The sequence below is a fragment of the Anabrus simplex genome, chromosome 1, assembly GCF_040414725.1.
Source record: "Anabrus simplex isolate iqAnaSimp1 chromosome 1, ASM4041472v1, whole genome shotgun sequence".
NCBI lineage: Eukaryota > Metazoa > Arthropoda > Insecta > Orthoptera > Tettigoniidae > Anabrus > Anabrus simplex.
The window spans coordinates 746,729,649-746,755,498 of record NC_090265.1 but is presented as its reverse complement, the minus strand read 5'-3'; the positions used below and the strand labels follow the sequence as shown (position 1 = coordinate 746,755,498).

The following is a 25,850-nucleotide window of genomic DNA, read 5'->3' as shown; positions in this document are numbered from 1 at the left end:
ATCTTTCGAGCTGTCAGAGGAGAGATGGCATGGAATGGCATTAACAGACGAATAGGCTTGAGCAGTGTTTTAAGAATTAGGAAAGAAGATGAAGATATAATTATAATTCAAGGGGAGACGCTGGGGCTAATATTTATTTACAGGAAGAGGAATTAGGGAAATATCCTTAAAGAGGGAAATATCCAATAAATTTACAAGCTTCTGAAATAATTTAAGAAAAGACTGGTAAGGAATCTGTGACGTGGGCAACAGAGCACAAGATGTATAAAGCCAATCTGGCGGCATAATCCAGTTATGCTAGCTGAAAGTGAAAGAGTAGTAGCTTACCTTGATAAGCTACTTCCTCCAGCATGTTGAAGAGTACTTTCTGGGCACAACCAGAGAGCATGGACAGTTTTTGACTGATGAGCAGATCCAAGAGTTTACAGATATAGTTGAAGCGACGAATGTCATGAACTGCGTTCCTGAAATCTAGTCGCTTGAATGCATCACTGAGACCGTTGAACCCTGCAATCTGGAGTTACAGACGTGGTGAGTTAAAGACTGTTTAGGTTGTATCACTCAGTCCTAATAAATGACACAAGATGCAATCAAAAACAGGAGTTAAAAAGTACACATCACACATTTAAAAAATTTGTTTAGATATGATAAAAATCAGCTTTGGTCTGTATTGACAAATTACAATTAAAATATAGTATTTTATCCGCCTTATTCAATAAATAATGTTGTTAACTCTAAAATTAATACATATATAGTTTAAAGCATAGATATGTTTCAATCCTTTGGATCATCATCAGTATATAAAAATTTTATAAAACAATTAAAATAGAAAGAAGTTTCTTTTAAGAGTTATGTTCTGTCATTGCGAACTTCTTTTGAGGAAAAGTTCTTGCATGATTCTCGCCATTGTTAAAAAAGTTCTTATTTTTGTACATAAACAATATAATTTTGTGTTGAATCCCATGTGCCTGCAGTGATGCATCTGGTAGTGGACCCAATCTTCAGCAGGGGGCAATTAATGGAAAGGAAGAGGTAATCTTTCACCCGTCACTCTGCTCTGGCTCGTGTTCGGTTCTTGCCAACAATGGTAAGGATACCAAGTAAGCTACTACCAAGTGTGCTAAAATGAACTTGAGGAATACACACACACAAAAAACTAAAGGGATACAGCGATATACATGTATATGTGGGACTTTTACAGAAGGTAGTATTGTTGGTCTGAAAATTTACTTGAGGTCTTGTGAATGATTTGTTTTTGAAGATGAGACCGAGTACAACCGTAATAAGTCTTCTTGTCATAACCATGTGCATGCGGGACATTAGGATTATGTTGCACATCTATCCCTCTGGAACACACTACAATATCACTAATGAAGCATCCTGGGTTGGGACATGAACAACAAACACTCCGCGTGGGTAGCTGCTGTAAACCCTTAAGAGAGGGGCTAAACTCCTTGTGTAAGTGGAGCAGGTCTGCGCCGTGTCGTCCTGGTGGGCGTATGACCTCATATCCAATAGCATTATTGCACACAATTCACTGAGGCAGTACATATCAAAATACACTCCATGGCGCGCATCAAACTCTCCACACCATAGTCCTGTCCTTGCGACATCACAGGTTGGGCTCAAGAGGAAAATAGGAAAAGAAAAATACGATAGTGACATTTGTAGATATCGCCAAAGCCTACAACTTAGCAGACAGGAATACAATACTGAACATCCTGCGTGCCAGATGATTGTATACAACACCAGTTGCATTAGTAAGAGACACTCTAGAAACTGCCGAAGTTAGATTCCAGAATACACTGTTTGACAGTTTCGAAATTCAAACAGGAGTCTGACAACTTGGTTCTGGATGAAGTGGTGAAATAATGCAGACAGTTGCTGATGTAGTGATTGGATACAAGATCAAACACAACGCCACAGTGGATTGCTTGGCCCCCGCAGCAGATATGCCATTGCTACAAGAGACGGCGTTAGCAAACCCAGCCGAGACTGATGACCAAGATACTGAATTCACAGGCCAACTGGAAGGTTGGAGATCAAGTAGTAGAGAGAGTCTACAGTTTCCGGTAATATAACAGGCAAACTACAGAATAATAAGAGTGCGGGAGACAAAGCACAACTCCTGCAGAAACTACAATTCACAGCCAAGATGACCTATGAGAAGAAGAACCTATCGAGGGGCGCCAAACTGCGACACTATACGAGCGTACGATAGACCATGACTTTAGGCAAAAGAGCTGGTATTCGATGGGAAAAGAAGTATCTTGAGAGATATATGGGGTACCTAAAAGCAGGGTTACATATGGGTGCATAGATCAAGGCAGGGGGTATACGAGAAAGCAGAACCAATTTCAAGTGTATTACGGAAAGGAAGGTTGAGTTTTGTGGGACATTTGATGAGGATGGATGGCAACATATTGACAAAGAAGATATGGGATGTGACATGCTTAACGACAAATAACTGGATGAAGGAAGTTAACGAGGATTTGACGGCTATTAGCATTATAGATAAATATCCACTAACAACTGTGCTGTGCAGGATAGATCAGTTTACAAAAGGTTCGTCGAAAGTCATAAATGGACCAATACTAAGATCAAGATCCAAATCACAGACGCGGAGAGAAATAGGAGGAGTGAAAGAATGAAGACGTGCTGAACAAGTCACTCGAGATCCTAAGGGTCGAAATGAATAAAATCAATATTGGTGTGAAAAGAAAAAAAATTGCAAATGTTAATAGGTTTTCTTGAACTTCAATTTCGCTTTGTCCAGCCATTCCACCTCACGCTTCTTTCCATCTCTGTTTCGGCAAAAGCGTGGTTGAATGGGCTTGTACAAAGCCCCTTTTGACTGTTTACAGCAACACTTTTTATGTGAACTCTAAAATATTTTTCAAAATTTTTCTAGTTTTTCGTAACTTCCTGCAGCTCCATTATGTCTAGCTCCAGGTACGGTATCTCCGTAAGGAGGAGCTAACATATGTGTACCGGGAGGTACACCTCTACGCCGCACATTTAAATGTTGCGCCTAAAAGAACCCCTCTACTGGAGAAACACTGAACTTGGAACGAGGCCTACTTAAACTTTTACTCAGAAGATGTCACTACCTTAATTTCGTGATGGTGAAGTTTCCAGTACTGTGTGTATTTCAACTTGTTTTGTTTTTCGTTCATCAAGAAATTTGGAAATTGTCTCATAGAGGTACTACCCAAAACTATGATCATGCACCCTGGTGCGAAGTGAAAGAACGTTTTGGAGAAATTTTGTATTCATGAGTTTTCTCCTTACTAAATTTCTTTCATTCATTTGTGGGTTGGCAATATTTATCTTTTCTTTCCGCCAGTTTTGAATTTAGCCAATCCAGAATTTCTGTTATTAATTTCTATCACCGGCTTCTTCTTCGATTTGGTGTGTAACTTTAAGGTAGCCAATAAAAGTGAGAGGGTGTGGCTTGATTATTCATGAAAGATATCGAACTTTCCCCGAGGGTTTATAAACTGCGGATTTTCACGGCTCTTGGCCATTTGATGAACATCTAAGTGTGTGTGTGTGTGTGTGTGTGTGTGTGTGAAGCAGGAGGTGGGAGGTGCCTCTTTCATCAGGCAATAGTTCTTCAGCAAGGTAATGGCCGTTTAGCATCTTTATTTCTTGCTAGCTCAGCAGTTTAACCCGCGGGAAAGGTCCGAAACTTTTACCATGTAACCTACTTTTCTAAAAATGTAATTTTCTGCCGGCTTATGTAAAAACTTCATAAAATCTGCAACTGTAATTCGGGGATAGAGAGTGATTTACCCTCTCGAGCTCCCCTTCATACTGGTTTGAGGTGACTACGTTTTGTGACTGGTTTTCTTCCTTTCTGCAATGTCTTAAATTATTCTTATACGAGTCACCTCCATAGTTTGGGAATAGCCCCTGTTTCATCGGCCTAGTGCCTTTTAGGTTTTAAGAATGCATATTTAGGAGTGCAAGTACACGCCTCCATTCAACTTGGTGTTTCGAGCCATTTACTTAACTTGTTCTTTTTCTGCTAAGGCCCAGTAGGTTGGGTACGAGATACCCCCGTTTCATTTGTGTAAGTTGTGCCTTGATGGCAAGTAATTGTAAAGTCTGATATTGCCTTGAATAGGCTTGAAAAACTGAGAGCGTGTCAGCTCTTTTCTAGTGTTGTAAGAATGCCTCTGGGAGGCTTGCCATTGCAAAGTGGGAGCAAGTGCTCCATGTTATTACGGGAAGGCTGCCCTTAAACAAATGTGTGCGTTGAGCTAGGAGCCGACATTGTAAAACTAGGGGCTTGTAGCCCAAGAGAGTTAAAATTCTTGGATCCTTCTAAGTTTTGTTTTTAGATTGCTATGTCTTTGTAACTTCCCTAAAGTGAAAAGTTATCAAATTTCTATTGTTTTCTGGAAAATATAACCTTGTTAAAATTTTAAATTAACTTTGACTCAGTAGTTAGACCCATTCATCCCGGCACCTTCTTTCACCTCTGCTGATCCACCAACCACGGTAACAATATGAATTAATGCAATTGCGTATGGCTTTTAGTGCCGGAGTGTCAGAGGACATGTTCGGTCTGCCAGACGCAGGTCTTTTGATATGACACCCGTAGGCGACCTGCGCGTCCTGATGAGGATGAAATGATGATGAAGACGACACATACACCCATCCCCCGTGCCAGCGAAATTTACCAATAATGATTAAAATTACTGACCAGCCGGGAATCGAACCCGGGACCCCTGTGACCAAAGGCCAGCACGTTAACCAATTAGCCATGGAGCCGGACATATTAATTAATGATTAGGGATGTTCAACCTAGGGACACCGTTTCGTAAAATGCGGCACGTCTTAGGGAGTCCATGGAAATACCTATTTCTATTCCTGTTTATGGGAAAAAGGAAATTGGTCACCACAAATGTACATGAATTAGCTTCGGTGATCAGCCTCATTTGTGTTACGTTTTACTAGGACATACAGGAGCGGTACTTTTCCGTCTACCTCGATTTCCATGGTGAACTGAATATTCACATGAATTGAGTTGAGATGGTCGACAAATTATTGCAGGTTATTGCGACTCCGAGTCACGCAGTATACAGAATGCCCACACACACACAGATAGGTACCTGCACGCCTCTTCTCACCACCACCTATCACAAAAGTAGGCTGTTCTAAAATTGGACGCAAACACCATGAAGAAGGGAAAGACCACCTCACGGGAGAAATGACTACTCGCTCAATAACATCCGACGAGCTTTTAGAAAATTAGAAGATAACAAAGAAAATACCGTCGTAGAAGAAAACAAAGGGGAAGAAGAACTGACCCGCCCAGAAAAAGGATTGAAGAGGATAGGAAAGATGTTGTTTGAGTCAGCAGCCCATAGACTGGTTTGGTGCAGCCCTCCAAGCCACCCTATCCTGTGCTAACCTTTTCATTTCTACATTAATGCCGCATCCTACATCTCCTCTAATTTGCTTGTCATATTCATACCTTGGTCTACCCCTACCGTTCTTACCCCCTACACTTCCTTCAAAAACCAACTGCGCAAGTCCTGAGTTTCTTAAGATGTGTCGTATCATTATATCTATTCTTCTCGTCAAATTTAGCTACAACGCTCCACTCACCAATTCAATTCAGTATCCCTTCATTTGCGATTCGATCTATCCACCTCACCTTCAGCATTCTTCTGTAACACCAAATTTCAAAAGCTTCCAGTCTCTTTCTTTCTGACCTAGTTATCGTCCATGTTCACTTCCATACAATGCCACGCTCCAAACCAAAGTCTTCAAAAACATTTTTTTCTAATTCCTATTTCAATGTTCGAAGTGAGTAAATATACTTTCTTAAGAAAGGCCTTCCTTGCTTGTGCTAGCCTGCATTTTATGTCCTCCATACTTCGGCCATCGTTAGTTTTTTACTACCCAAGTAACTATATTCATCCACCTTCTTTAATACTTCCATTTCCCAATCTAATATTTCCTGCATCACCTGACTTCGTACGACTGCACTCCGTTACTTTCGTTTTCATCATCTAGGTATTCTGCCTTATGGCAGGTCTTATCATAGGATCAACCTCTTCCACTGTTGCCTGTCCTGCGCCAAGTTTTTCATGTCCGAATATTTATTTCCTTGGATATTGTCCAACATTTGATACTTTTTCCTTCCTCTTCCTCGTTTGCCTTTCACCATTCCTTCTATTCCTTCTTTCAGTAAACAGTCCCTCCTCAAACAATGTCCGATCCAGTTCATTTTTCTCCTTCTAATGATTTGTAACATACTTCGTTCTTCTCCAACTCTTCGTAATACCTCCTCATTCCTTACCCGGTCTTCCCATTTCACTCGTTCTATTCTCCTCCATAGTGCCCTCCTCTCTAGTGCCTCCAATCTTCTCTCATCTTTCTTTCTCAATGTCCAAGTCTCTGCGCCATACAGCGCTATGCTCCAAATGTAACACTTAGCAAATCTTTTCCTCAAATCTTTGTTTAGTGGTCCACAAAATAATTTTGATTTTTCCTTAAAGCCTTCTTTTGCTATGGCAATTCTTTTCTTAATTTCTGTTGTGCAATACATATCATCTCTGATCATACTTCCCAAACACTTGAAGTTACTGACTTGCTCTATTTCTTCTCCCCCTATACTAATATGACAACTACCTTTTTCTCCAATTATCTTACTTTTGGTATTCTTCTTATTAATTCTCATTCCATATTCTTCTAATTTCATGTTGAGTTTATCTAACATTTGTATCATTTCACGTTCGCTTTCTCCCATCACAACCATATCATCTGCAAATCTTATACATTCTACTCTCCTACCTCCAACACAAACTCCACTATTTCCATTAAAACTTTCATTGATTATTTCTTCGAGGTAGATGTTGAACAGTGTCGGTGATAAAGAGCAGCCCTGTCTTACACCTCTTCTTAATTCAATTTCTTCATTCAACTCATCTCCTATTCTCACTCTTGCTCTCTGGTTTAAATACAAATTCTTTATTAGCCTTCTATCCCTCCAATCAACTCCATGTTTCTTCAGGACTGTCATCAATTTGTCCCATCTGACACAGTCAAAAGCCTTCTCACGGTCAATAAATACAGCATAAACCTTCCTGTTTTCTCTGTGTACCTCTCTCCTATCACCCTCAGAAGTCCAATGGCGTCTCTTGTTCCAACTCCTCTCCTGAAACCAAACTGTTCTTCACCTATAAAGTTATTCAGCTTTCCATATATCCTTCTGTTGACCGTCCGCAGTAAGACTTTGGCTGCGTGTGAAATTAGACTCAATGTCCTATGTTCTTCACATTTTTTGCTGTTCTTTTCCTTTTCCATTAGGATTAAAATGATTTCACTAAAGACCTTTGCCCATTTTCCTGTCATGTATATTTGATTACATAATCCAATCAACTCCTTTCTTCCTTCGTTATTTAACGCTTTTAACAGTTCAACAGGAATCTCATCTATTCCCATTGCTTTTCTATTTTTCATTTCGTTCAGTGATGCTTCGATCTCTCTTCTCAGTATAGTTTCCCCTTTAACCATATCTTCCTTCTCTAATTCAAGTTCTTCTTCATTTGGTTGATTGTCCTAATCATACAGCCATTCTATGTATTCTTCCCATCTTTTCATTATTTCTTGGGGTTCATATACCATTGTGCCATCTGTAGCCTCTATTTCCGTATTGCTGTTGATCCTTCTCTTTTCTCTGAATACTATATTTGTTGCTTCTTTGTACATCAAGTCATATTTCCCTTCTTTCTTCAGTTGCTCCATCTCATCACACTTCTCTGTCAACCATTTCTTCTTTGCTTTTTCTGTTTCTCTTCTTAACTCATTATTTAACTTCCTGTAGTTACGCTTTCCTTCTTCTGTATTTACTGTTTTCCATTTCCTGCGTTCCTCCATTTTACTTATCATTTCTGATGTTATCCATTCCTTCTTTGCCCTTTTCCTCTCCTTGACTCCAAGCGTTTTCTTAGCTGCTTCTTTTGTCCCATTTTTAAAAGTTTCCCATCTCCTTTCTACATTTTCTGTTTCATTTCCTAATGTATTATTGTTACAATACTAATCCTCTAGTTCTCTACACTTGTCTTTATCTTTCAGTTTCTCAATATTAATTTCTTCTCTCTTCTTTCCTTTTCATACCATTTTCAATTTAATCATTACCTCTGCTACAACTAATATATGGTCAGAATAAATGTCTGTCGTTTTGGACTTATTTATTTTCATCTTGTACTCCTCACCCAAGACTTCGTCCATGCCATTCAGCGATTTCTCCAGATCTTCTGCAGTCACAGATAAAATAACAATACCATCGGCAAATCTCAGGGTTTTGATTTCCTCTCCTTGGATTGTGCTTCCCTTTCCAAATTCTTCTTTGATTTCCTTTACTGGCTGTTATATATAAACACTGAAAAGGAGGGGGGACAAACTGCAGCCTTACCTCACCCCTTTCTGGATTGCTGCTTCTTTTTCATAGCCCTCGATTCTTACCACTGCAGACTGACTTTTATATAGATTGTAGATAATTCTTCTTTCTCGGTACCTGATCCCGATCACCTTCAGAATCTCAAATAGCTTGGTTCAATCAACATTATCAAATGCTTTTTCAAGATCTACGAACGCCATGTACGTGGGCTTGCCCTTCTTAATTCGATTCTCTAAGATCAGACGAAGTCAGGATTGCTTCACGTGTTCCTACATTCCTTCTTCAGCCAAATTGATCTTCTCCCAACTCAGTTTCAACTTGTCTTTCCATTCTTCTGTAAATAATACGTGTTAAAATTTTGCAGGCGTGAAATACTAAACGAATGGGGCGGTAGTTTTCACACTTGTCAGCACTGGCTTTCTTGGGAATAGATATAACAACATTCTGCCGAAAATTGGACGGCACTTCTCGTGCCTCATACATCTTGCACACTAAATGGAATAACTTCGCCATGCTGGTTTCTCCTAAAACAGTCACTAATTCAGAGGGAATGTCATCAATTCCAGGGGCTTAGTTCCTGTTTAGGTCTCTCAAAGCTCTGTCGAATTCTGACCTCAAAACTGGGTCACCCATTTCATCAGCATCAACAGCCTCTTCTTGTATCGGAAATATACTGGACAAACATGACATAAATACTATCTATAAACCACAACGAAATTTAACCCGTCATGTACCACCAGTAAGATAATAGAATTGCAGGCTCCTGGAGTCTACTCCTCTGTGGGTGGGGGCAGTAGAATAACACCCACGGTATCCCCTGCCTGTCGTAAGAGGCGACTAAAAGGGGCCTCAGGGGCTCTGAACTTTGGAGCGTGGGTTGGCAACCACGGGGCCCTCAGCTGAGTCTGGCATTGCTTCCACTTACTTGTGCCAGGCTCCTAACCTTCATCTATCCTATCCGACCTCCCTTGGTCAACTCTTGTTCTTTTCCGACCCCGACGCTATTAGGTTTGCGAGGGGTAGGGAGTCTTTCATTTTCACGCCCTTCGTGGCCCTTGTCTTCCTTTGGCCGATACCTTCATTTTTCGAAGTGTCGGACCCCTTCCATTTTTCCCTCTGATTAGAGTTATATAGAGGATGGTTGCCTAGTTGTACTTCCTCTTAAAACAATAATCACCACCACCATCCTGGAGTCTACCACAATGAATGTAGCTGCGGAACGTCTGAACTCTATCCCACTTAAAGAACATATCCGGCACACTAAGAACCAAGCCGGAGATATTTCAGCTGTAACCCAACATTCCTACGAAACAAGACAGGACCTATCATTTACATATTGTCTTCTTTCTTTTCTCAGTTTAGATTGTAAGTCTGTCTAAGTTTATTTTTGTAAATGTGTTCGTGCCTCCTTATATTCGAACTTGCTGAAGGCAGATTAGCCTTTTCCTACTTTACACTCTGTCTTATTCTTTAATTACTGTAAATTTACCCATTTAATCTCAGTTAGGATGCACCCGAGTTTTAAAGGTTTTTCAACTTTAAAGTTTTTATTAATATTATAAAATCTTCCCTCCTCCACATTCTGCAAATGCCGCCGCCGCCTCCCCAAAATACCCAGTAATTCTCAATTAGGCTATGCCACTTCATCCTCATTAAACAGCCACGTTTACACCACAATATTCTGTCGTCAAGTGGTTTGTATTACAGTTTCCACTTCTACTCCCGTGGTGGTAAGATCTATTTGGAGGTTAGCAGCTGTTGTCCTGCTCACCAGTTCCTCCTTCGAACTCCTAATTGATGTCCACCCGGTTCTCGTGCTCGAGAAACCTGCTGGAACCTAATCTCAGCACAACCACTCTATTGTTGCCTGATGCCATGGTCTTTGGTTGTGACAAGAATTCGAACTCGCTTCATCCCTCAACGTATTTGGGGTCTTGCATCTGAGGGTAATTGAGGGTCCGACCATCGACCCTGGACCTCGGCGACGGCGGCCGGACATGCCGTATATCTTCGGTGCTGTTTCAAAAAACATCTTCTCGACTTCATTTCAAATCTGATATTATGAATATGGATATTCTTCCAAAATTAACTGAGAACTGCAAAATTTCTCAAGATTTCTAGTTACGTTAACAAGTTCTTGGGAAATGTAATCGTTTGGAGGGGGAGATCTGAACCGTGAGTTAGGCCTTTCCGGCTATTCGTATCGTCCGCCAGTTCTACTGTATTGTAACCTACTTCAAAACTCATGAACTCTCTGATGAAAGAAGTTTAAACTGTATGAACTAAATGTCTCTAGCATCATTTTTCCAACACAGTCCATTATTAAGAAAGTTTTTGTTTTTAAGTTTGTTCATGTAAACTGTATTCTTTTGTTTGTGTGTTGCCATCTCTGCTATCCAATCATATTTCTTCTCTCCTGAATCCCACCATCCTATCATCTTCCCTTTCTTATTCCTCCTGGAAAGTTGCGCTGGGGGAGGGTCCTGCTCATTAACTGGCTGCAGTGAAGTTTGAATTGTGCGACTGAGAGGAGAGTGGTGGGGAACTTGCCGGCGCGAGAAAGGCAGAATACCAGTCATGTATTTATCTGCGTGTGTAGTTAGAGAAAATTTCTACGACGCCATTTAGAATGTAATTTTCAGTTTCAGATCACTTTTAAATTGTAATAACGTAGGGCATTTTACGGTAAACTTTAAATTCAATCTAGGCCTCCATACTCCGTCACCGGACTTTGAATTTTGCCCTCATGGGATTTTGTAAAATATAACAGCTGCAACTGAGCTCGCGAGGTGAACGGACGTAGTGCTGAACGTGTGAAAAGTATAGGAGTGTGCTAACATGGCAGTTTCAATTGATCAATACAGATGGCATGGCTGATGGAAGGTGAAATCATCTCAAATGGTGAAAAACAGTTTTAACATTACACAAATAGTATTTTCATTGGTGGTGGTGATGGTGCTATTAGTGATCGGTGGAGTGGAGCTAAACCCTCGCCCTGGGCTGTCATGGGAAGATATTGAGAAGCTCAAGGAGGCCATGCAAGAATGCCAAGCGGAGAAGACCAAGGAAATGTTAACGGAACAAAGAAATGAATTCAAGGATTTGAAGACATTCATACAATCAGAACTCAAGTATATCAAAGAGAGCGTACTGCGGAATAAAAACGAAATAGATGGAATGAGGACGAAAGTACTAGAGCTAGAAAAAAGGTTAAGGAACCTCGAAGAAAAGAAAAAGACACGAAGGAAGATAGGAAGAGAAACATAATAATCTACGGGCTGATAGAAACAGAAAGACAGCACTTTAACGATATGTTAGACAGAATACTTTCTCTAATCAGGGAGAGTTTGAAGGTCGAGAGCAACGAGACTGATATCAATAGTGCCTTTAGATCAGGAAGGAGTATGGGAAAAAGACCAGTGAAAGTATGTATGGTATCTAGTTTGAAGGCTCAATTTTTTTTGGAAAACACGAAAAACTTGAAGGGCACAAAATATGGATTAAAAAAGAATTGGACCAAGAAGAAATGGAAAATATGCGAATATTACGTTTCCATCAAGGGAAGGTGCGAAACTCGGGCCTAAAATCATTTTTTTCCGTGGAAGGAGACTTATAATAGCGGCCGATTCTTGGAGCAGGATATGGACTGTTAGTCGGCTCCGCGAGCTTGGACGCGTCAGCTATGCGGAAGGCCAGCGGTCTAGTGAGTGACGGCAGTAGATCCGGGTCAGCAGGTGTGTGTGGCAACCAACAAAGCAGGGACAGTGAACTGGATGACGCAGCGATCGAAACCAGGCAACACCAACTCAGGAGATTAACTCAAGAAGAGGTGGTCCCTAGGAGGCAAGACATCACAGGGAGAAAAGAAGAAGAGAAACGTAAGCCAACGTTAAATTTGAAAGACGTTTGGGCAAAAAGGGTTGACCAGGTCTGACGAAGCTAGGGGGTTAGAAGAGGAAATAGTTAGCTCCCCAAGTGGATCCATTATACAGTTATAAAAAGCACGAATGACGAGAAGTAAGGCCTTGGCGACATCAGATATACCCACGAACAAATAACTAGACAGGGTAGTGGGATTAATAAATATCGAGGGTATATTAAGCAAACTGGGAAATGATGAATTTATAGATCTAATGAGAGATAGTGATATTATTGGGATAGTTCAAACTTGGTTGTCGCCTAGCAAAAATGTGCAAATAACAGGTTTTAAGGTCTGTAGTAGAACGAAACATAAAAGGAATCTGAAAGGGCGTTACCCGGGAGGGATATCAGTGATCGTAAAAGACGAAATATGCAAGCAGGTAGAGCTATGGGAATCGGGATGAGAGGAAATGATTTGGGTAAAAGTAAAGAAAGGAAACCAGAGTGGGAGAGATATTTTCATTGGTTTTGGTTACAACCACCCATCGGGGTCCCTGTTTGTGAAGAAAAACTTCTTTGAAGAACTTATTGATGTTGTAAACCAGATTAAATTAGGAAACGAAGAAGCGGGAATTATTATAATGGGTGATTTCAACGCAAGGGTTGGCTTAAATAATCCACTATACAATAAAGAAACTGATGAACTATTAATAGAAAGAAGGAGAAGCAAAGACAAAGAGTGTAACAAAACTGGAGAGAAATTACTGGAAATGTGTGCGATAGACGAGTTGTACATCTTGAATGGGGGCTGGCCGGGGGACGAATCAGGTAACCTAACATACACAGTCGTGTCAGGAGGGAGTGTTATAGACTTGGTGTTAGTACCTAGAGAGGCTTTAACTTATATTAAGGACATTCAAGTAAAAACTTGGACAGCGTCTCATCATTTTCCAGTTGCTTTTCGATTACTGAGAGATGAAGGTAAACAATATTTCAACTACGAACAGAGAAAATTAGTAATAAGATACAGGTGGAATGAGGAACAGAGAGACGAATTTAGGGACTACTATAGCGGTAAAACCTTTGCAATTTTGAAGACAGGTATTGAGTATATGATAGACGATAATAACATAGATGAAGCAATAAGAATGCTTGAAAGATCAATATAAGTAGCTGGTAAAAAAATTGTAACAGAAGGCAATATAAACAAAATGTATGGTATACTGAGGAGTGTAAAGAAAAGAAAAATCAAGTGATCAAGGTATTGAAAATGTACAGAAATGAGGGATCTCAAGATTTACGAGCAGATTTTTGTAAAAAAAGAGGAAGGAATACAAAGATTTAATAAGCGAAAAAAAGGAACTGGCAGGAAAAAGAGGCAAAATTATTACATAAGTATTGTAAAGAAAATGAAATTAAGAAAGTATGGAAAAGAATTAGCACAATATGTAAAGATTACAAAAGCTGTAATCAAGTAAGCATATCCAATGAGGAGTGGTTAACGTATTTTAAGGGGTTATTAGGGGGTAAAGACACATGGGAAAGGAAGAAAAATGAGACTGATATACTGAGACATGTGAAGTTTACTCTGCCTATACTAGACGATGTAACAACCACAGCTGAGGTACTAGATACATTGAAAAAGGGAAGGGCGAAAAATCAGGTGCTGTTAATGGAATTACGTATGCATTTTGCAAAGAGATAGGAAATAACAGCCAGATGCTAGAAATAATAACTAAAATATTTTAAAAAATCTTTGAAGGCAGAAAAATTCCCAGATCTTGGCAGGAAGGAGTAATTTGCCCTATATATAAAAGAAAGGGGGAAAGATCGAACACGAACAACTATAGGGGTATTACCGTGTTGGATACACTCAGCAAGATTTACACCGGTATTTTAGCTAAAAGAATTATGAAATGGGCAGAAGATTACTCTATACTCTCAGTGTACCAATCACGATTCAAGAAAAGAATGAGAACTACAGACAATATATTTATAATTAAAACATTAATAGATAAATACATAAGGAGGAAAGGTGGTAGATTATATATTGCAGCAATAGACCTACGAAAAGCTTTTGATTCGGTTAGCAGACGGGCGGTCGTTGCGAAGCCGGCTGGAATAGCGATGTCAAATAAAATGATTAAAGCCATAGAATAATAATTATACGCAGAAGTGATATGCTCGATTAAAGGAAGATCTAATGGTAGGCAGGATACACTCGAATATTGGACTTAAGCAGGGATGTAAACTATCACCAATTCTGTTTTTGCTTTTTAATAATGATGTAACGGAATGTCAGGGGAAGGAGGATAGGACAAGCCCTTGCTTAAACAACAAAGAAATTCCTGGCCTAGTCTTCGCAGACGACATCCTGCTGCTCTCACTAACGACAGTCGGTATGCAAAATAGTCTTAAGAAAACGGCCGAATATTGTAGTACATGGAATTTGAAAATAAATATCAAGAAAACAAAAGTAATGGTTTGTAAAAGAGGAAATAAATTAAAGAGAAACGAAAGGCGCTGGTGGTTAGAAGGTGTTGAATTAGAAGTTGTAAATAAATTAGAATATCTAGGAATCATAACAACATCGAATGGGATGTGGAACAAACAGATAAGACGTGCCAAATTGAAAGGACTCGCCGCCCTATCAAGTATAAGGTCTTTAGAAAGGAAGATGCCAAGTATGGAATACAAGCTACACAAAAATGTTTTAATGCTCTTGTGGCATCAAGATCACTGTATGGTGTAGAAATAAGGGGATCGAAGTCGATAAAAAAGAACTAGATGTAATAAGTAATAAATTCTGTAAAATAAAAATGGGTCTACCAGAATGCACAGCAAATAGTGGAGCTAGAAGTATATGTGAAGATATCACCATCCAAGCAGATATAAGCAGGAAAGTAGTAAACTACTGGTTAAGATTAAGAAGGGGAGAGGGGAGGGGAATATTGAACCTAGCATACCAACACCAGACGAAACACTTAGATGATGATTATTGGCTATCGAAAGTGAAAAGTATGCTAGATAAAATAGGAATGGGAGAATATTGGGACAAAGAGATGAACAGTAAAGAGAAGAAATACATTAAAAATTAACAATTAGAGTAAGGGACATAGAGAAACAGGTGATTAGGGCAGAATGTGAAACCAAAAGAACACTAGCAGAATTTGGCGGAATTATTCAAAACATGTCAGTAAGAAAAGAAAGAATCCCAAATAGAGAACTAAGAGGTGCGGTGTGGTGGCTAATGGGGTTATATAAAAATAAGGGGCTGAGAGAGAATCATAATGAAAATCATTGTTTATGCTGTGGAGAAATAATGAAAGGCTCATTTATTGAGAACATGTAAGGGAACAAATGCACTGCGAACTAAATATTTTGGTGATGAATAAAAATTAAAAGTAGAAAGACAGAAGGAATTTTATACAGTAGCTAAATTGTTAAATAAAGAATGGAACACCCCAGGAAGAACAGCTAAGTTTTTTTTTGTATTTTAAGAAACATGTGGCAGAAAGAAATGAAAAGAGATTAGCACTAACTAAAAGTACTGCTATTGTTAGTATGTACGAGAACTGACGTACGGAGAAATAAATATTTTCAGGGCACTTAGTGGTGTATATGAGGGCATGTGCTGCTTTCTCACTATTTATGTACAGGAAATGGATAAAGGAGAGGAAGGCCTGCTCGTAACAGGGTGGGATGGGACGGGCCTACCCCAAAGAAGGATGGAGATATATGTGGGATGAGGAATGAGAGAGGCGGGGAACAGGACGAGAGCGGTTCCAGCCCCAAGTGGCCGGCCGAAAATGGAATGATGAGAGAGCTGCACTGTCATCTGGTAGAGGTAGCGGAGGTTCTCTTTTGGGCCCCATAGGTAGGACCGGTCGTGCCATCACAGGGAAGGTGGCCTTTCTCTCACCAGGGGAGTAGCATAATGGGAGAGTTCGGCGGCCTCCTCCTCCTCCCGCGGGAAATTTGAATTCTGGCGGGAAATTTGAATTTTGGCGGGAGATTTGAATTTTGGCGCGAGATTTGAATTTGTAAACAAAGCCACGTGCTTTTTGACAGCTGACATCGACAACAACGCATCGCTAACCTCACTGCTGCCGTCTTGACGGGCCTAAACCTCAGTAGTGCCAACTTAACCTAACTAGCGTGAGGTAAACAAAGCCACGTGTTTTTTGACAGCCACGTGCTTTTTGACAGACAACAACGCATCGCTAACCTCAGTACTGCCATCTTGACGGGCCTAAATCTCAGTAGTGCCAACTTAACCTAACTAGCGCGAGGTAAACAAAGCCACGTGTTTTTTGACAGCCACGTGCTTTTTGACAGACAACAACGCATCGCTAACCTCAGTACTGCCATCTTGACGGGCCTAAACCTCAGTAGTACCAACTTAACCTAACTAGCGCGTGGTAAACAAAGCCACGCGCTTTTTGACAGCCACGTGCTTTTTTGACAGCTGTCATCCGCCATCTTTAAACCACAGAGCACTGTGCTGCCCTCTTTATCGTAGTAGATGTAAAATTCGTCACCTGTCATCGGCAGTGCTGCCATCTTGGCGGGCCTAAACCTTAGTGCTACCAACTTAACCTCACTAGCGTGAGATAAACAAATCCACGTGCAGCTGTCATCCGCCATCTTTAATCCATAGAGCACAGTGCTGCCCTCTTTAGATACTTACCTTTGAAATGTGGTACGTCACAGCTGTCATCCGCCATCTTGCATCCGAAACCTCAGTGCTGCACTCTTTAGCTAGATACCTTTGAAATGTAGTGTTGGCAAATTCTTTATGCTCTTGTTTGGAAACAAAGCCACGTGCTTTTTTGACAGCTGTCATCCGCCATCTTTAATCCAGAGAGCACCGTGCTACCCTCTTTAGCTACTTACCTTTGAAATGTGGTACGTCACAGCTGTCATCCGCCATCTTGCATCGCAAACCTCAGTGCTGTACTCCTTAGCTAGATACCTTTGAAATGTAGTGGCGGCAAATTCCACGTGCTCTTGTTTGGAAACAAAGCCACGTGTAGCTGTCAACCACCATCTTTAATCCAGAGAGCACCGTGCTGCCCTCTTTAGCTACTTACCTTTGAAATGTGGTACGTCACAGCTGTCATCCGCCATCTTGCATCGCAAACCTCAGTGCTGCACTCTTTAGCAGATACCTTTGAAATGTAGTGGCGGCAATTTGAAAAATTCTTTATGCTCCTGTTTGGAAACAAACCTATGCGCTTTTTTGTCAGCTATCATCCGCCATCTTTAATCTAGAGAGCACCGTGCTGCCCTCTATGTGGTGGTGGTAAATTCTACACGCTCTTGTTTGGAAACAAACCCATGTGCGTTTCTGACAGCTGTCAACCGCCAGAGAGCACCGTGCTGCCCTCTTTATGCCGGTGGCAAATTCTACGTGCTTTCTGACAGCTGTCATCCGCAAGAGAGCACCGTGCTGCCATCTTTAGCTAGATACCTTTGAAATGTGGTGGCGGCAAATTCCACGAGCTCTTGTTTAGTAAACAAAGCCACGTGCTTTTTTGACAGCTATCATCCGCCATCTTTAATCAATAGAGCACTGTGCTGCTATCATGCGGGTAATTTCGTTAGCCGTCATCCACCATCTTTAATCTACAGAGCACCGTGCTGCTCTCTGTAGTAGCGGGCAATTTGAAAAGTTCTGTTACTTGTCATCCGTCATCTTTAATCAACAAAGCATCGTACTGCTATCTTTAGCTACATACATTTAACATGTGGTGGCGGATAATTTGAAAATTAAAAAAAACTTCCGTTAGCTATCATCCGCCATCTTTATTCAACAGAGCATCGTGCTGCTATCTCTAGCTACATACATTTAACATGTGGTGACGGCAATTTGAAATTCTATCTAGATGCCATCTTTAATCAACAGAGCACCGTGCAGCTATCCCTTTGAATTGTGGTGACGGATAATTTGAAATTCCGTTAGCTATCATCATTAAACATTAGTGCATTCGCTAACCTAACGTCTCATCTACTATCTTGAAGGAGATTATACGACACCTCCCCTACCACCTCCTCCTCTGTCAAGGCATAACTTTATCGAACACGCATCGCGAAGGCAAGAGTGTGCAGCGATATGCATGTTTAGACTTGCGGATTACGAAAGAAACATAACAAGACTTGAATCGAACCCTGCACTCGATGTCGTTAACTTCAACATGTGATTAAAACATTATCTGGTGTGTTCAGAACACTACATAAGTAGAATCGAACGCTGTACAACATGTTAGGGGATACCTTTGTTCTAAGAAGATCAGATTGAAACATAACAAGACTAGAATTGAACACTGCACTCGATGTCGTTAACCTTAACATGTGATCAGAACATTGATTGATGTGTTCAGATCACTAAACAAGTAGAACCGAACACTGTACAACATGTTAGGGGATACCTTTGTTCTAAGAAGATCAGATTGAAACATAACAAGACTAGAATCGAATACTGCACTCGATGTCGTTTACCTTAACATGTGATCCGATACAACATGTTAGGGGATACCTTTGTTCTAAGAAAATTAGATTGAAACATAGCAAGACTAGAATCGAACACTGTAAGAACATTGTTTGATGTGTTCAGAGCAAAAGTACAACTTCAATGATTTACCTAGTGTAAAAATCAAAAACACACACTGTGCACATGTCGCATAGCTATCTCGCCTATCACTTGCCTAGTATGAAAATCAAAAACACACTGTGCACATATCGCATAGCTAACTCGGCAACACTTCAAATGATTTGCTTAGTACGAAAATAAAAAATCTATACCGCGTAGCTAACTCGTTCATCACACTGCTAAGACGCTTAGTAATTGCAAATACACTGATATATGTCATACGAAAATCAAGAAAGCATACTGCGTAGCCAACTCGCTCGGGTCACCCGCTTAGTAATTGCAACACGACTAGAACACTGATACACGTTACTCTTTTTTTCTCGAAACACACACACACACACACACACACACTCACACACGGATAAGAATGTTCCGAGATACTACATACTTACATGATTTTTTAAAAAAATAGGGGGATGAAAGATCATAAATTATATGTACACATGTTGTCTCCTCCAAGTTGTAAGACGAAATAGACGCAGTACTGCGAGTTTCCGCTCTAGCTAGCGAACGGAAGTAGCATGATATCTCAGCAAAAAAATACGCGTGAGCTTGCATACATGCAAGTCAGACACAATGATGGATACCGCGATTCAAATCCTGGCAACTTATACCGTCAGGAAGGGCATCCGGCAAGATCATGTTATGACGATCGCGCAGGTCCCTCGCCTAGCATTTGCTATTTTTGTACGGCTTCCGACAGTAGGAGTTCGAACCTGCTATCTCCCGAAGTAGCGGGAATGATTGAAGTGTGTTGAGGGTGATTCATTTGTCGGATGGAGGCGTTAAGCTGTGTGCAGGCTTCTTCGGTAGGATAAGGCTATGTGCCGGCACTGGGATATCTAGTTATAAAACCCGCTACAACAAATTTATCGCGTATACTGCGGTTTAAAATCCTAGTCAGGAAGGGTAGCCGGTCGTAAAACTATGGTGTACGATCTAAGAGGCGGGGTGTGCAAAAAAAAGCCAGTATTAAGTAAGGGCTGTTGATAGGGAGCGTGAAACCTTGTGCAGACTCCTTCGAAAATGATTTTGAGTACAAGACGTTGATGGTGATTCATCTGTCGGATGGAGGCAATAAGCCTTGTGCAGGCTTCTTCGGTAGGAGTAGGCTATGTGCCGGTACCGGGATATCTAGTTATAAAACCCGCTATAACAAATTTATCGCGTATACTGCGATTTAAAATCCTAGTCAGGAAGGGTAACCGGTCGTAAAACTATGGTGTATGATCTAAGAGGCGGGTGTGCAAAAAAGCTAGCATTAAGAAAGGGCTGTTGATGGGGACGTTAAACCTTATGCAGACTCCTTCGAAAATGATTGTGAGTACAAGAGTGTTGAAGGTGATTCATTTGTCGGATGGAGGCGTTAAGCTGTATGCAGGCTTCTTCGGTAGGAGTAGGCTATGTGCCGGCACCGGGTTTTACCCTCTCCCTACGGTAGTATATTACATTCTTAGGTAGTTTCGAGGGTGTGCAAAAAGCCAGTATTAAGTAAGGGCTGTTGATAGGGAGCGTTAAACCTTGTGCAGACTCCTTCGAAAATGATTTCGAGTACAAGACGTTGATGGTGATTCATCTGTCGGGTGAAGGCAATAAGCCTTGTGCAGGCTTCTTCGGTAGGTGTAGGCTATGTGCCGGTACCGGGATATCTAGTTATAAAACCCGTTATAACAAATTACCGCGTATACTGCGATTTAAAATCCTAGTCAGGAAGGGTAACCGGTCGTAAAACTATGGTGTATGATCTAAGAGGCGGGGTGTGCAAAAAAGCTAGCATTAAGTAAGGGCTGTTGATGGGGACGTTCAACCTTATGCAGACTCCTTAGAAAATGATTGTGAGTACAAGAGTGTTGAGGGTGATTCATTTGTCGGATGGAGGCGTTAAGCTGTGTGCAGGCTTCTTCGGTAGGAGTAGGCTATGTGCCGGCACCGGGTTTTACCCTCTCCCTACTATTGTATATTACATTCTTAGGTGGGTTTGAGGGCGTGCAAAAAGCCAGCATTAAGTAAGGGCTGTTGATGGCAGGTGTTAAACCTTGTACAGGCTCCTTCAACAGAAGTAGCCTACATGCCGGCGCCGTGCAGGCTCCTTCGATAGGAGTGGGCTATATGCTGGCACTGTGTTTTAACCTCTCCGTACACTCATGATATTTTATGTTAGGAGCTTACACGGGCTGAATGCTACTCAGCTAAGAAGACGTTCCACGAGTTACAAGTAGCTTATCACCACGCAGTGTCTTTGTTCAAGGTTACTACAGCCGGAAGATACGTGTACAATTTCAGCCAACACATGCATTCCGCACCTCGCTCTGAATGACTGCGCCGATACAACTTCAAAGACTGTGGATCAAAAAAAATGTAACATATAGCCTACAGTTTGGTTTAGTGTGCATGCCTCTCACCCGGTAGTCTCGGGTTCGATTCTCTTGAGATTAAAAATATGTTTTACAGATTTTAAATCGCAAGAATTTGTTTTAAGACTAGTTGTCCTTCCTGACGCAAAACTGGCAGTATCTAGCCTCTTACATCATACACTATTGTTTTCGACCGGTTGCCCTTCCTGACGTCAAAGAACTCGGATTAAGAATCTGTTTTACAACTTCTAACACGAGAATCGGGGATTTACAGCTAGATGCACTTCTTAGATTTTAAATCGCTGTATCATGAACTATTGTTTTACAGCCGGATAGCCTTCCTGACGCAAAACTAAGATTTTAAATCCCAAGAATTTGTTTTAAGACTAGTTGCCGTTCCTGACGCAAAACTGGCAGTATCTAGCCTCTTACATCATACACTATTGTTTTCGACCGGTTGCCCTTCCTGACGTCAAAGAACTCGGATTAAGAAACTGTTTTACAACTTCTAACACGAGAATCGGGGATTTACAGCTAGATGCTCTTCTTAGATTTTAAATCGCTGTATCACGAACTATTGTTTTACAGCCGGATGCCCTTCCTGACGCAAAACTAAGATTTTAAATTGCAAGAATTTGTTTTAAGACTAGTTGCCCTTCCTGACGCAAAACTGGCAGTATCTAGCCTCTTACATCATACACTATTGTTTTCGACCGGTTGCCCTTCCTGACGTCAAAGAACTCGGATTAAGAATCTGTTTTACAACTTCTAACACAAGAATCGGGGATTTACAGCTAGATGCTCTTCTTAGCTTTTAAATCACTGTATCATGAACTATTGTTTTACAGCCGGATGCCCTTCCTGACGCAAAACTAAGATTTTAAATCGCAGGAATTTGTTTTAAGACTAGTTGCCCTTCCTGACGCAAAACGGGCTGTATCTAGCCTCTTACATCATACACTATTGTTTTCGACCGGTTGCCCTTCCTGACGTCAAAGAACTCGGATTAAGAATCTGTTTTACAACTTCTAACACGAGAATCGGGGATTTACAGCTAGATGCTCTTCTTAGATTTTACATCGCTGTATCACGAACTATTGTTTTACAGCCGGATGCCCTTCCTGACGCAAAACTAAGATTTTAAATCGCAAGAAATTGTTTTAAGACTAGTTGCCCCTCCTGACGCAAAACTAGCAGTATCTAGCCTCTTACATCACACACTATTGTTTTCGACCGGTTGCCCTTCCTGACGTCAAAGAACTCGGATTAAGAATCTGTTTTACAACTTCTAACACGAGAATCGGGGATTTACAGCTAGATGCTCTTCTTAGATTTTAAATCGCTGTATCACGAACTATTGTTTTACAACCGGATGCCCTCCCTGACGCAAAACTAAGATTTTAAATCGCAAGAATTTGTTTTAAGACTAGTTGAACTTCCTGACGCAAAACTAGGAGTTTCTAGCCTCTTACATCATACACTATTGTTTTCGACCGGTTGCCCTTCCTGACGTCAAAGAACTCGGATTAAGAATCTGTTTTACAACTGCTAACACGAGAATGGGGGATTTACAGCTAGATGCTCTTCTTAGATTTTAAATCGCTGTATCATGAACTATTGTTTTACAGCCGGATGCCCTTCCTGACGCAAAACTAAGATTTTAAATCGCAAGAATTTGTTCTAAGACTAGTTGCCCTTCCTGACGCCAAACTAGCAGTATCTGGCCTCTTACATCATACACTATTGTTTTCGACCGGTTGCCCTTCCTGACGTCAAAGAACTCGGATTAAGAATCTGTTTTACAACTTCTAACACGAGAATCGGGGATTTACAGCTAGATGCTCTTCTTAGATTTTACATCGCTGTATCACGAACTATTGTTTTACAGCCGGATGCCCTTCCTGACGCAAAATAAGGTTTTAAATCGCAAGAATTTGTTTTAAGGCTAGTTGCCGTTCCTGACGCAAAACTGGCAGTATCTAGCCTCTTACATCATACACTATTGTTTTCAACCGGTTGCCCTTCCTGACGTCAAAGAACTGGGATTAAGAATGTTTTACAACAAGTTGCCCTTTCTAACATGAGAATCGGGGATTTACAGCTAGATGCTCGCCGGATGCCCTTCCTGACGGCATAAGTTGCCAGGATTTGAATCGCGGTATCCATCATTGTGTCTGACTTGCATGTATGCAAGCTCACGCGTATTTTTTTTTTTTTGCTGAGATATCATGCTACTTCCGTTCGCTAGCTAGAGCGAAAACTCGCAGTACTGCGCGTATTTCGTCTTACAACTTGGAGGAGACAACATGTGTAGTATAATTTATGATATTTCATCCCCCTATTTTTTTTTTAAAAAAACATGTAAGTATGTAGTAGCTCGGAACATTCTTATCCGTGTGTGTGTGTGTGTGTGTGTGTGTGTGTTTCGAGAAAAAAAAGAGTAACGTGTATCAGTGTTCTAGTCGTGTTGCAATTACTAAGCGAGTGACCCGAGCGAGTTGGCTACGCAGTATGCTTTCTTGATTTTCGTATGACATATATCAGTGTATTTGCAATTACTCTAGCGTCTTAGCAGTGTGATGAACGAGTTAGCTACGCGGTATAGATTTTTATTTTCGTACTAAGCAAATCATTTGAAGTGTTGCCGAGTTAGCTATGCGATATGTGCACAGTGTGTTTTTGATTTTCATACTAGGCAAGTGATAGGCGAGATAGCTATGCGACATGTGCACAGTGTGTGTTTTTGATTTTTACACTAGGTAAATCATTGAAGTTCTACTTTTGCTCTGAACACATCAAACAATGTTCTTACAGTGTTCGATTCTAGTCTTGCTATGTTTCAATCTAATTTTCTTAGAACAAAGGTATCTCCTAACATGTTGTATCGGATCACATGTTAAGGTAAACGACATCGAATGCAGTGTTCGATTGTAGTCTTGTTATGTTTCAATCTGATCTTCTTAGAACAAAGGTATCCCCTAACATGTTGTACAGTGCTCGGTTCTACTTGTTTAGTGATCTGAACACATCAATCAATGTTCTGATCACATGTTGTATCGAGTGCAGTGTTCAATTCTAGTCGTGTTATGTTTCAATCTGATCTTCTTAGAACAAAGGTATCCCCTAACATGTTGTGCAGTGTTCGGTTCTAGTCTTGTTATGTTTCAATCTAACTTTCTTAGAACAAAGGTATCCCCTGACATGTTGTACAGTGTTCGGTTCTACTTGTTTAGTGATCTAAACACATCAATCAATGTTCTGATCACATGTTAAGGTTAACGACATCGAGTGTAGTGTTCGATTCTAGTCTTGTTATTTTGCAATCTAATTTTCTTAGAACAAAGGTATCCCCTAACATGTTGTACAGTGTTCGGTTCTACTTGTTTAGTGATCTGAACACATCAATCAATGTTCTGATCACATGTTAAGGTTAACGATATCGAGTGCAGTGTTCAATTCTAGTCTTGTTATGTTTCAATCTGATCTTCTTAGAACAAAGGTATCCCCTAACATGTTGTACAGCGTTCGATTCTACTTATGTAGTGTTCTGAACACACCAGACAATGTTTTAATCACATGTTGAAGTTAACGACATCGAGTGCAGGGTTCGATTCAAGTCTTGTTATGTTTCTTTCGTAATCCGCAAGTCTAAACATGCATATCGCTGCACATCTTGCCTTCGCGATGCGTGTTCGATAAAGTTATGCCTTGACAGAGGAGGAGGAGGAGGAGGCGGAGGTGGTAGGGGAGGTGTCGTATAATCTCCTTCAAGATAGTAGATGAGACGTTAGGTTAGCGAATGCACTAATGTTTAATGATGATAGCTAACGGAATTTCAAATTATCCGTCACCACAATTCAAAGGGATAGCAGCACGGTGCTCTGTTGATTAAAGATGGCATCTAGATAGAATTTCAAATTGCCGTCACCACATGTTAAATATATGTAGCTAGAGATAGCAGCACGATGCTCTGTTGAATAAAGATGGCGGATGATAGCTAACGGAAGTTTTTTTAATTTTCAAATTATCCGCCACCACATGTTAAATGTATGTAGCTAAAGATAGCAGTACGATGCTTTGTTGATTAAAGATGACGGATGACAAGTAACAGAACTTTTCAAATTGCCCGCTACTACAGAGAGCAGCACGGTGCTCTGTAGATTAAAGATGGTGGATGACGGCTAACGAAATTACCCGCATTATAGCAGCACAGTGCTCTATTGATTAAAGATGGCGGATGATAGCTGTCAAAAAAAGCACGTGGCTTTGTGTACTAAACAAGAGCACATGGGATTTGCCGCCACCACATTTCAAAGGTATCTAGCTAAAGATGGCAGCACGGTGCTCTCTTGCGGATGACAGCTGTCAAAAAGCACGTAGAATTTGCGACCGGCATAAAGAAGGCAGCACGGTGCTCTTTGGCGGTTGACAGCTGTCAGAAAAGCACATGGGTTTGTTTCCAAACAAGAGCGTGTAGAATTTACCACCACCACATAGAGGGCAGCACGGTGCGTTCTAGATTAAAGATGGCGGATGATAGCTGACAAAAAAGCGCATAGGTTTG

General features: G+C 40.8%; 1 protein-coding gene across 5 annotated transcripts in view; it reads right to left on the bottom strand.

Annotated features, from left to right (window-relative positions):
- Positions 1–25,850, bottom strand: part of LOC136857483 (F-box only protein 25) — a 653,389-nt gene that overhangs the window by 197,106 nt on the left and 430,433 nt on the right. For all 5 annotated transcript variants that reach the window (XM_067136159.2, XM_068225201.1, XM_068225203.1 and 2 more), the window contains one exon: positions 328–514. In XM_067136159.2, coding sequence (XP_066992260.1) covers positions 328–514 — 187 coding nt within the window. The remainder of the gene's footprint in view (positions 1–327; positions 515–25,850) is intronic.